This window comes from Thalassophryne amazonica, chromosome 13 (assembly GCF_902500255.1).
Source record: "Thalassophryne amazonica chromosome 13, fThaAma1.1, whole genome shotgun sequence".
In the NCBI taxonomy this organism is placed as follows: Eukaryota; Metazoa; Chordata; class Actinopteri; order Batrachoidiformes; family Batrachoididae; genus Thalassophryne; species Thalassophryne amazonica.
The window spans coordinates 74401802-74414555 of record NC_047115.1 but is presented as its reverse complement, the minus strand read 5'-3'; the positions used below and the strand labels follow the sequence as shown (position 1 = coordinate 74414555).

Here is a 12754-nt window from a genome sequence, read left to right as displayed (position 1 = left end):
GATTGCTGCTAATCCTCCGCCTCGGCCCGTGCTACGAGCATTCTGGCAGTTAGTGTGACTCGGGGGATTTGACTCATTTAAACTAACATATTCATCCTGCTGTAACCAGGTTTCTGTAAGGCAGAATAAATCAATATTTATTCTGCCTTACAGAATAAATATTGATTTATTCTGTAAGCATTTATTTATGCTATAGACTTAGACTGCTGGGAACCCCCCAGCAGTCTAAGTCTATAGAAGCATAACTAAGGGATGGTTCAGGGTCACCTGATCCAGCCCTAACTGTAAGCTTTAGCAAAAAGGAAAGTTTTAAGCCTAATCTTAAAAGTAGAGAGGGTGTCTGTCTCCCTGTTCTGAATTGGGAGCTGGTTCCACAGGAGAGGAGCCTGAAAGCTGAAGGCTCTGCCTCCCATTCTACTCTTACAAACCCTAGGAACTACAAGTAAGCCTGCAGTCTGAGAGCGAAGGGCTCTATTGGGGTGATATGGTACTATGAGGTCCCTAAGATAAGATGGGACCTGATTATTCAAAACCTTATAAGTAAGAAGAAGAATTTTAAATTCTATTCTAGAATTAACAGGAAGCCAATGAAGAGAGGCCAATATGGGTGAGATATGCTCTCTCCTTCTAGTCCCTGTCAGTACTCTAGCTGCAGCATTTTGAATTAACTGAAGGCTTTTCAGGGAACTTTTAGGACAACCTGATAATAATGAATTACAATAGTCCAGCCTAGAGGAAATAAATGCATGAGTTAGTTTTTCAGCATCACTCTGAGACAAGACCTTTCTAATTTTAGAGATATTGCGCAAATGCAAAAAAGCTGTCCTACATATTTGTTTAATATGTGCATTGAATGACATATCCTGATCAAAAATGACTCCAAGATTTCTCACACTATTACTAGAGGTCAGGGTAATGCCATCCAGAGTAAGGATCTGGTTAGACACCATGTTTCTAAGATTTGTGGGGCCAAGTACAATAACTTCAGTTTTGTCTGAGTTTAAAAGCACGAAATTAGAGGTCATCTATGTCTTTATGTCTGTAAGACAATCCTGCAGTTTAGCTAATTGGTGTGTGTCCTCTGGCTTCATGGATAGATAAAGCTGGTTATCATCTGTGTAACAATGAAAATTTAAGCAATGCTGTCTAATAATACTGCCTAAGGGAGACATGTATAAAGTGAATAAAATTGGTCCTAGCACAGAACCTTGTGGAACTCCATAATTAACCTTAGTCTGTGAAGAAGATTCCCCATTTACATGAACAAATTGTAATCCATTAGATAAATATGATTCAAACCACCGCAGCGCAGTCCCTTTAATACCTATGGCATGCTCTAATCTCTAATAATTTTTATGGTCAACAGTATCCAAAGCAGCACTGAGGTCTAACAGAACAAGCACAGAGATGAGTCCACTGTCTGAGGCCATAAGATTTGATTTGGTGTCGCATTGATAAGATTTTCAATGCGACACCACTCAATCAAAAGGGCGTATGAAAAAGTCCACAAAAATAATTTTCAAGCACAAATAAAAGAAATGTGTACTCACCAAGCGTACCGCAAGACAATATGAAGTTTTAAAAAGTAGATCCTTCCGTATAAGTCAAGAAAAAGGTGTAGATGCAAACTGACGTAAATCCACAAATTACAGTTGGTGCGTGCAATGCATGCTGGGAGAGGGTCTTGTCCCTGACGTCTCGGCAGTGTCCATGATGAGAGGGACAATTTGCGGAGGGCTAAATGTTAGCTGTAAATTTGTCATTTTCAAATTAAGATTTCTCCGTTGAATGATAGATCTGGGCTTGCAGATTTACTTTACTACATTCAGAAGGATCTTATGTGTAAATATAAGTCATTTTTTGGTCCAAAGATCTGACTGCATTTATTTCAATGCAGGTCTACTTTAAGTACCCTATACTTAATGAACAATGGATTAGATGGATCTCTAAATCGACTGTTGCCAGTCACTTTTAAAGCTCTTTTCTGCAAAATAAATAAAGGTTGTGCATAAGTTGTACATGTTGATGTTGATATTCCCCCAATCCTCTTCTGGATCATCCATATGCTCTCTGGCAAACTTCAGACGGGCCTGGACCTGTGAATCAGGTGTCCCCTATTTAAGGATGAAGCCAGCACCTGTTGAACATGCTTTTCTCTTCCTGAGGAAATCCTGAGGAAAATGGGACGTTCAAGACATTGTTCAGAAGAACAGCGTAGTTTGATTAAAAGGTTGATTGGAGAGGGGAAAACTTATACGCAGGTGCAAAAAATTATAGGCTGTTCATCTACAATGATCTCCAATGCTTTAAAATGGACAAAAAAAAAAAAAAACATGCGTGGAAGAAAATGGAAAACAACCATCAAAATGGATAGAAGAATAACCAGAATGTTGCTTACAGTTACCTGTAAGTGCTGTGACAGTTAGAAGACACCTGTGTGAAGCTAATTTATTTGCAAGAATCCCCCGCAAAGTCCCTCTATTAAATAAAAGACATGTGCAGCAGAAGTTACAATTTGCCAAAGAACACATCAACTGGCCTAAAGAGAAATGGAGGAATATTTTGTGGACTGATGAGAGTAAAATTGTTGTTTTTGGGTCCAAGGGCCGCAGACAGTTTGTGAGATGACCCCCAAACTCTGAATTCAAGCCACAGTTCACAGTGAAGACAGTGAAGCATGGTGGTGCAAGCATCATGATATGGGCATGTTTCTCCTACTGGTGTTGGGCCTATATATAGCATACCAGGTATCATGGATCAGTTTGGATATGTCAAAATACTTGAAGAGGTCATGTTGCTTTATGCTGAAGAGTACATGCCCTTGAAATGGGTGTTTCAACAAGACAATGACCCCAAGCACACTAGTAAACAAGCAAAATCTCGGTTCCAAACCAGCAAAATTAATGCCTCGCAGATGTGAAGAAATCATGAAAAACTGTGGTTATACAACTAAATAGTAGTTTAGTGATTCACAGGATTGCTAAAAAAGCAGTTTGAACATAATAGTTTTGAGTTTGTAGCGTCAACAGCAGATGCTACTATTATTGTGAACATCACCTTTTCTACTTTTTTTACTAATAGCCCAATTTCATAGCCTTAAGAGTGTGCATATCATGAATGCTTGGTCTTGTTGGATTTGTGAGAATCTACTGGTACCTTGTTTCCCATGTAACAATAGCAAATATACTGAAAACCTGGATTCATCTTTTTAGTCACATAGCACTACTATTATTCTGAACACTACTGTATGATGAAAATTACAGACCTCTCTCATCTTTCTAAGTAGGAGAACTTGCACATTCAGGGACTGACTAAATACATTTGCACCCCACTGTATACTTTTTACAGGACATGTTGGATTTCTGTTCTTCAGTTGATATTTTAACTTTTTTCCATCATGAAAGGATGTCTTAATTAATTGGCATTGCTTTCTATTGAGGTTGTCTCTGTGTTACAGGTGGCTCAGCTATCTTGGATTGAGAGAAAGGTTGCTGCCACATTATTTGGAGAGCCTCCAAGTGCCACAATTGAAGATGCACTGAAGAATTTTCTTAAGGTGCTTAATTACTTTGGCTGTTCTTCACCTCAGTTCTGCAGGTTTTTGACAGCTTGCTGGAGGACATTAAAGCATTTTAAAAAGGCAGACAGTGAAATTTACATACTGCCTATGTGCAAGCCATGTACGTATTCACTGTTCATACATGTACACAAAAAACTGTTTGTCATTTTTCACTGAGATCTTTATGTTTCCAAAAATCAATGCTGTCAAATGTTGGAATTTTTTGGTTATGTAGTGTTGAATTGTTCTTTCTTTCTTTCTTTGAGGCCTGTTCTCTGTTGAGCACTAACTAATGAAACATATAATATATCATATTCTGTTTATCGACTGCACAACTGCAGCTTGCCTCCAGGCTCTTCCTACACCTAGTTTTCAAAGAACAAATCCTTCATATGTGGAAAGACTTAATCCTGTGTTCCCACATTTCATATGTTTATACAGTAGAGAAATGAATTTTGCTTCTGGCCAATATTCCTGAGCATGCATCTTCTTCACAGTTTGTGTATCGCACCCATCAATTTGATTTAAGTGCTCCTTGTTCTAACATGTCCTTTCATGACCTTAAGGAGGGCCTCTCAGGAAGCTTTGACGTCAGCAAACATTCTGCAGTGTGCCAACTCCCGGTTGTCTGTCCTCAAGTAACTGTAGCAGAGATGTTCATATTGTAGTTTACGCTGCAGTAAATAGACCATTGGCCTTTCCAGTGATGTGGTTGGTTAATTTCCTCTGTCCAGATGCCTATCTGCATTTAAATCCTGATCATTCAAATAGAAATCCAGTCAGAAAATGTCTGGTGCTTTTAAAGTAAACAGCCTGGGGCTACCATTGCTGCTGCACTGACAAGTTATCTTGAGTAAAAATGTACTATGATGGTCGTGCTTAGGTTCAGAATTATTGGTAATTAGTATTATTGGTAATTAGGTATTTTTTATGAAGTCATTGTTTGTTTGTGTTTGCTTAGGTTGAGGAGATCCAGCCAGGATATTCCAAGACCAACTATGTATTTCTTGCCAAGGTGTGTACCATGGAATTCATCATTTCACTGTCAAATTTAACTCATGATTAAGTGTTGCATTGTTTTGAAGATGCTATTACCATCTTGCTGTAGAACTAATAAGTGTTTTTGGCAGTGCTACAAAGACCTAGGGCAGCAGGGGAATGCAAGAAAGATGTGTGAAGCTGCTTCTTCAATGAGTACCACCTCCAAAGAGGTAGACACCATCAGTGACTTATCACACTACTGTATTTATACCCATCTTAATGGTATTCTTTCTGCTTTCTTTACACTGTGATTATGGATCTTTTATCAGGATTTTTTTCAAATCTTGTGATTTTTTTTTTTGTTGTTAGGTTTTTAATTTTTGCAAATGATGATTATATAACACCATGGGTCTTAGAGTAAAACAAATTAGTAAAAGTTTTATTCCTTTGTTATTCTGCTGTAAGGACGTACTTGAGGAGCTGTAAGGTTTGTTCCATTCCACTTTGTCGGTCTGCCTGTTTCTAAATTTTTCTTGATATATAAAAATAGACACCAAAGAGCAGAGAAAATGTTAACTATTACCATATTTTCCAAACTGTATGTCATGCTTTTTAATTTGTTTGGATTTTACTGCAACTTATATTATAAAGAGACTTGCATTTCAAAAAATATACTGCATGATCATCTGCGACCACAAAATGGCACTGTCTGCACACATGACAACTGAACATGCTCTTATACACTGATCTGAATGAGTAGGAGGGGCTAGGTCTTATATAGTGAGCCCCTACTACGCACTTGAGTTGTTTGCACTTTGTGAGACAGCCACAACCTCAACAGAGGAGGATGGCTGGGCTAAGGTAAGACTAACTGTATAATTGGTCATTTTAAAAAGTTTATTCACATTTCCTGAGGGAAACGTGTGCATGTATAGCTCCACATTGAAGCAGATTGTGCATCCAGGCACTTTTAATGATGTTTACATCTGTTCACTGGCAACACAAAGCTGTTTACTCTGTTCCTTTTGCCTCATACAATAATATTAATTAGCCCATTAGCTTCTGCTTGCTGATGCAGTTTTTGCACTATATATAAATTAATAATGCGGCAGTTAAACTCATATTTGCCTCATGAAAAGATGACTTGGGAAACGTAAAAATAGATCCTAGTTTGTGATTAGGAGGAATTCTTCCTTATCAATGATTCAGTTCCGTGTCCTTGATCAAGTAACTGCCAAGGAAATTAATATAAATGATTTTGCTTGTGGGTCTTCTTGCTACATGACACTGTAGCATGAATTTTTCCAAAATAAATGCGGCACGTACAGGTGCATATAAAAAAAATACAATTTTTTAATCAGGTATTTCAGAAAGTGACAATTTTATGTATATACAGTTGTGTTCAAAAGCTTATATACCCTGGCAGAATTTTTGCTTTTTTGGCCATTTTTAAGAGAATATGAATGACAACACAAAACTTTTTTTCACTCATGGTTAGTGGTTTGGTGAAGCCATTTATTGTCAAACAACTGTGTTTACACTTTTTTAAATCAAAATGACAAGAGAACTACCCAAATGAACCTAATTAAAAGTTTACAGAGCTTGCACTGTTCACAATTTCTCCAGTCACAGCCACATAAGCCCATAACTTCTCCTGGGTTGTCTGGGTGTCTCGGTGGCTTTCCTCACTCTTCTACTTCTTGCACAGTCCCTCAGTTTTTGAGAACTGTCTACTCCATGCAGATTTACCATAGAGAGCCATATTGGTTGTATTTCTTTGTAATTGATGTAAATAAAGTCCGAAACATATTCAGTGGCAGCTTTACCATCAGGGAGCCTCGTCCAAAACTACCACAAAAGACTCCAAGCTGTCGTTGATGTTAAAGGGGGCAATACACAGTATTAAGAACAGGGGTATGTAAACTTTTGATCAGATTAATTTGGGTAGTTCTCTTGTCATTTTGATTTAAAAAGAGGAAACACAGTTGTTTGACAATAAATGACTTCACCCAACCACTAACCATGAGTGAAAAAAAAGTTTTTGTGTTGTCATTCATATTCTCTTAAAAATGGCCAAGAAAGCAAAAATTCTGCCAGGGTATGTAAACATTTGAGCACAACTGTACATATACAATAGTGTGTTGCCCGTGGAGATCCATGGGCTCTAGATCTGGTGGTGTTTATAAAATACTTTAGGTAGCTGACATTTTTCAAAGGTGATAATAAATTATGCAGTTTCTATAATGAGTTGGAATGTGTGTGAGTTGTTCGAACCTTAGACCTTAGATCTCAACAATTTTTAGAAGAACTCATCCCTTTTATTTCCCGTTAATTGCATAATTTTTTAATGTTAATTTACTTTGTTTAGATTCTTGTTCATTATTTTATTATTACTTCTATTTTGTTATTTGATTTTTAAATTTACCCAATGGAAATACATGTTTTCACTTTGTTGTGTCATCCATGTATTTTTAATATCCATCCATCCATCCATTTTCTTCCGCTTTATCAGGAGTTGGGTCACGGGGGCAGCAGCTCAAGCAAAGCCGCCCAGACCTCCCGATCCACACACACCTCCCCCAGCTCCTCCGGGGGAACCCCAAGGCGTTCCCAAGCCAGCCGAGAGATGTAGTCCCTCCACCGTGTCCTGGGTCTTCCCCGGGGCCTCCTCCCAATGGGACGTGCCCGGAACACCTCTCCAGCGAGGCGTCCATGGGGCATCTGGAAAAGATGCCCGAGCCACCTCAACTGACTCCTTTCGACGTGGAGGAGCAGCAGCTCGACTCCGAGCTATATTTTTAATATATTTACAATTATATTATATACTTAAATTGAACTTAAGAAATAAAATCACGCACTCATGCGTTTAATATGAAGATGATTTACCACCCCCTGCTGGAATGGCGTGTGAGTCCAGAATACAGTTAGCAACATCCATTGTTCAGTGTTGTTAGTTAATATCTGTAGTTTCTCCAAAAATATTAGACCTGTCAATGGTCTGTTTTTGTAACCCATGGTCAAAACATTACTATCTTTTAAATACTCTCTGCTTTTAATTGTCTGTTTTTCTGCCATGGCGTTACTTTGACTGCCTAAACATAGATTCCAAATGGCGCAATTTGCTGTGCCTGGCCAGGCCTGTTGCTAGGTTGGTGGTGCATCCGCACAAGCAACCTACTGCAGCGCCCCCTACTGTCTTCGAATGCAGCTATTGAAGCCTGTTCTGAGCTCATTGACCAATTTTCTACAGGCAGGTAATAAATATTTGAATAGTCAGGGATGTACATAACTGGTACTCATTGTGCTTGTGTATGCTAAACATCGTAGAGAAGCTTGAATCTTCGACTGGACTGGGTTGTCTGACGTGAGGACGTTTCGCTTCAAATCACAGAAGCTTCCTCAGCTAAAATTCTTGCTGTGGTAGTCTGACTTCTGTCTTGACTCTTGTAGAGAAGAATAAACCAGAAGCCAACAAAAGCTGGAGTTTTTAACCTAACCAGACCCCTCCTACCGAGAGGCCGACTGCTATAGGCTAGTGACTAAACAATAGCTCTAATTAGCACCTATTGTGCGCTAGTTAGCACTCTCCTAATGATGGGATGGAAGCCTCCCCTGATGGCTCCCTTGACGACTCTCCTGATGACGTGAATGACTCATTACCATGAACAAAAGACTGAAACTGCTTTGACCTGAGTACCCCATTGTAAACAGGGGACAAAGCGTGTCTGAGACCCGCCCCCGGTTGAGGCTGGGTTTCAACTGTTTTACAAAGAATGCTTCCTTGACACGTCTCTCAAACCATTTCTTCTCTCTGGCTAAGATTTTAACTTCCTTGTCCTCAAACGTGTGGTTAGTGTCTTTCAGGTGGAGATGAACTGCAGACTGAGGTCCACTGGCGACCTCTCTGCGGTGCTGGTATAGCCTCTTGTTTAAAGGTTGCTTAGTCTCACCTATGTAGTGTTCATTACCGTTTTCCTGACATCTGATATAATACACTACATTGCTCTGTTTGTAACTAGGGATCCTGTCTTTAGGGTGAAATAATTTCTGTCTCAAGGTGTTAACCGGTTTAAAGTAAACTGCGATTTTGTGCTGTCTGAAGATCCTCTGTAGTTTTTCCCCTACTCCTGCTAAATAAGGGAGAGACACTCCTCTTCTTCTTGTCTCCGTCTCCTGTCTATCTGGTCTGTTTGTTTTCTGGGACTTCTGCACTTTGTCCAGGGACCATCGTGGGTACCCACATACTGTGAGGGCTTTCTGTACAAGTTGTTGTTCTTTAGCCCTTCCCTTTGCAGTTGTGGGCACCTGTAGGGCTCTGTGTTGAAGAGTCCTGATCACCCCGAGCTTGTGTTCAAGGGGGTGGTTTGAGCCAAAGAGCAGATATTGGTCAGTGTGAGTGGGTTTTCTGTAAACCTCTGTCTGGAGCTGCCTGTTGTCTCCAATCGTAACATCACAGTCCAAGAAGGCTAAATGGTTGTTTCTGGTATCCTCACGTGTGAACTTGATATTGGAATCCACCGAATTGATGTGTTCTGTAAAGTCCTCGACCTCCTGTTGCTTGATTTTAACCCATGTGTCATCGACATATCTGAACCAGTGACTGGGAGAGATGCCCATGAACGACGTCAAGGCTCTCTTCTCCACTCGCTCCATGTACAGATTGGCCACAATGGGGGATATCGGAGACCCCATCGCACAACCATGGATCTGCCTGTAGTAATTCCCCCTAAACAGGAAATACGTGGTGTTAAGACAGATCTCCAAGAGTTGGCAGATGTGGTCTGGTGTGAGTTTGGTCCTTTCAGGTAGAGACACATCCTCCAGCAGTCTCTGCCTCACAGCTGAGATGGCCTCAGCGGTGGGGATGCAGGTGAACAACGAAGTCACATCACATGACACCATAGTTTCATCTGCCTCCAGCTGCAGGTCCTTGATCTTGTTCACAAAATCTTGTGTGTTCTCCACATGGTGGTCTGAGTTACCCACTAGAGGAGGCTTCTGGTTTATTCTTCTCTACAAGAGTCAAGACAGAAGTCAGACTACCAGAGCAAGAATTTTAGCTGATTTGAAGCGAAACGTCCTCACGTCAAGCAACCCAGTCCAGTCGAAGATTCAAGCTTCTCTACTATGGAAACCACCTGGACAACTGAGAGCCTACACAGAAACATATGCTAAACATCATTGATGCACAGCATAGGGAAACACTTTTCCAACAATCTGTCATTGCTTTCCTCTTATGAAGCACTTTCTTTGTGTTTTCTGCAGTGCATCATTTATTTTTGGCATGCACAAGCACCATGAGTACCAGTTATGTGCATGTCTGTGAATAGTGACAATTTTACATCTGCACATCACCACAATAGAGTTAAAAAGAAACCGGTAAGATGTCCTTGTAGTGTTTACTGTTACCTTTAATTCAATCGAGTTTAACTATAGTATCACAGTAAACATTTAGGAATTGCAGCCATTTTATATACAGACCCTCCATTTTTCAGAGGCCACAAGTAATTGTACAAACTAAATATCTATGCAAATCATCATATTTTACCTACAGTCTTCTTCGGACATGTCAGGGGATGGATACACGAACCTGTCACTGAATCTGTCTTACATCAATCATTAAGAAGTGAATGCCGACTTTCTCCCATCACAGCCTCAGAAGCCTGTAAGTCCTTCAGAGTTGTCCTGGGTGTCTTAGTGGCTTTAGTCTCTTTCTTTTGTAGTCATTCAGTTTTTAAGAACTGCCCACCCCAAACAGATTTACCATAGAGTTTGTATTTCCTAATTGATGTACGTCCAAGACACGAGTCACTGAATATCTGAATTATCTGAAGAAAACTGAAGAAATACAGTGTGGCACTGTGTGGTAAATCTGTCTGGAGTAAGCTGTTATCAAACACTGAGTTAGTGTTCAGTAGAGGAACTAATGACACCCATGAAAACTGTGAAGGAATTGTAACCTTCACTGGCTGTAATTGTAGAGACTGTAGTACATAGTACAACCTCTGTATGTTGCATCAAGAATCATACAGCATCGCTGCTGTATGATTCTTCACAAAGGATTTTATGAAAAGATGTGAAATTTCTGCTACAGTTTGTCAGAACATACACATGAGACTCTTCTGTTAGGTCTTTAAAACAAGGAGAAATTGCAGCTTTGACCTGGTTGTGTCTGTATTTCAGCAGCGGTTTCTATGAATTGAAGAAATTTGGGAATCGTTGCTGTGTCTTGTATTGAAAATTTACTCTCTTCACCCCATCCACCCCCAGGATGAAGAGGCGCAGAAGGAGCTGGACTTACTTTGGCCACTGCTAGACATTTGACAGAGCTGTCAAGTACCACATTCCTGACTATATTCTGGGTGTGCTGTGAGTGAGTGTTGTGATGCCATGATGATAATTCACTCTGTGAGTGAAGGGAGCCTGCTGCTGCATTCGATCACCATCTGCAACAGTCGGCTCTTGAGAAGCTTTTTGAATCAGTCATGCGGACTTGTGTTGTGCTCATCCAGATTGTTTTGTCAGTTGTGCAAAGCAATCTTTGCATTCCAGATTATATCAGATTTTTTTTTTTCCTGTCTGCACATAACGTACTGTCTGTTAGAATGATGTGTACAAGGTGGATGAAGATTTAACAATGGTTCAGCAGTGTGTTGTAAACTGTAGAAGAGTGGAATGATTCCTGCAGCTTCATGTGATTGTACTCTGGACAGCGTTTCTCAATGTCTGACCAGTTAGAAGCTTCCTTCTGGTCGCTGTGATGCATAGCCACATAACTTTTCCTTGACAATAAATGCCCCTCACTCTTTGAAAAAGTGGACCACAGTTGTTTGTCCATCCTTCTATGACCACTTATATTTCCATCATCATGACAAAAGCAAACAGTAGCACCCCAAAGAAGTTTTTTCCCAACTGTCTTACTACCACATTATTTTTTACACCCTGCAATTTGTATAATCCACGTTGATGAACATTCTCGATCATCTTCTTGATACCTGCCTCACGTCAACACTTTGCGTTGGCATCTGTCCATTAAAGACATCTGTCTTTCGTCCTCGGCTACACCTCTCACTGACAGACATCTCTCTGTAACTGCATTTTAACAAGCTGTACATAAAACAGCATGACTGTTCTACATGTTTCTACTTGGACGTCTCCCACATAGATGCATCATCGTCTTCACAGTGGCTTCATTTCCTGCTTTCACTGATTAAAGTCCTCTCAATTTGAGAGGAAGAGTTAATCCCTTAGTCCAGCTGTTCGGATCAGCAATTGGAATGAAATCACATTTTTCTATCAGGCCTCAATTCTTTGTTTCCTCTTGGCAGGAGCGTCGGACGGGGGGGGGGGGTAAAGGGTACTATGTACCCAGGGCCCAGAGCATTCGGGGGGGGGGGGGGGGGGGGGGCACAAAAAACTGCCATTAAATACATTTTTGGGTTGCATGTTATTAATGTCCATACAATTCATGTTGTAAAAGAATATAATTAGAATGAATGTATAAATGTTGCAAAACATAATTCTGCTCTAACAATAATATTGAAAGATCTCTGAGGGCCCTTCCACCCCTGCACAGTTGTACAATGGTTTAGTCCAGGCGCACAGGCGACACCCCCCCCACACACACACACACACACACACATCCCAAATGGAATCCGACAGAAAGAGGAGGTGTTCATTAGTGCTGAAACAACTAATCGATTTAATCGATTATTAAAATAGTTGTCAACTAATTTAGTCATCAATTAGTTGTTAAATAACTTTGTTTTACCGCAAATGTTTCGTTTCTTCCATATAAATCAACCGTTTCTGCAGTGTGGCTTTGCTTTGAACCTTGAACCAATCGAAGCAGTGATTCACAGATCGAAGCAGTGCTTCGATTGGGTGCTTTGTTGATTCAGTGTTTTATTTCGCTTAATCTTAATTTTTCCCCACTAAAACCCCAAAGAGCATATGTCTGTGAGTAACATTTACCTTTTTATGTTAATCTGACCTGTTATGGTCTTCTGAAACAGTTGATAGATGTATTTTATAACTTAAAAACGGGACGATACTAACGCGTTAGCATGTCAATGGCATTTTCAATGGTGAAGTTAGCATTAGGCTGTTGCAGCTGTCAGCACATTTGTTTTCTGTATAATAATTCATGACTCAGCGTTTGTTGTCGTAAAAGAGTCAAATGTATTACAAATTGTAAGATTTTATTCATTTATT

General features: G+C 40.0%; 1 protein-coding gene across 2 annotated transcripts in view; it reads left to right on the top strand.

Moving 5' to 3' along the window:
• The window catches only part of LOC117523519 (regulator of microtubule dynamics protein 2), a 143139-nt gene extending 131381 nt beyond the window's left edge, over nt 1–11758 (top strand). For both annotated transcript variants that reach the window (XM_034185075.1, XM_034185074.1), the window contains 4 exons: nt 3458–3556; nt 4521–4574; nt 4690–4770; nt 10811–11758. In XM_034185075.1, the coding sequence (XP_034040966.1) occupies nt 3458–3556; nt 4521–4574; nt 4690–4770; nt 10811–10864 (288 nt within the window). In that variant the 3' untranslated portion in view covers nt 10865–11758. The remainder of the gene's footprint in view (nt 1–3457; nt 3557–4520; nt 4575–4689; nt 4771–10810) is intronic.
• The last annotated feature ends 996 nt before the right edge of the window (nt 11759–12754 follow it).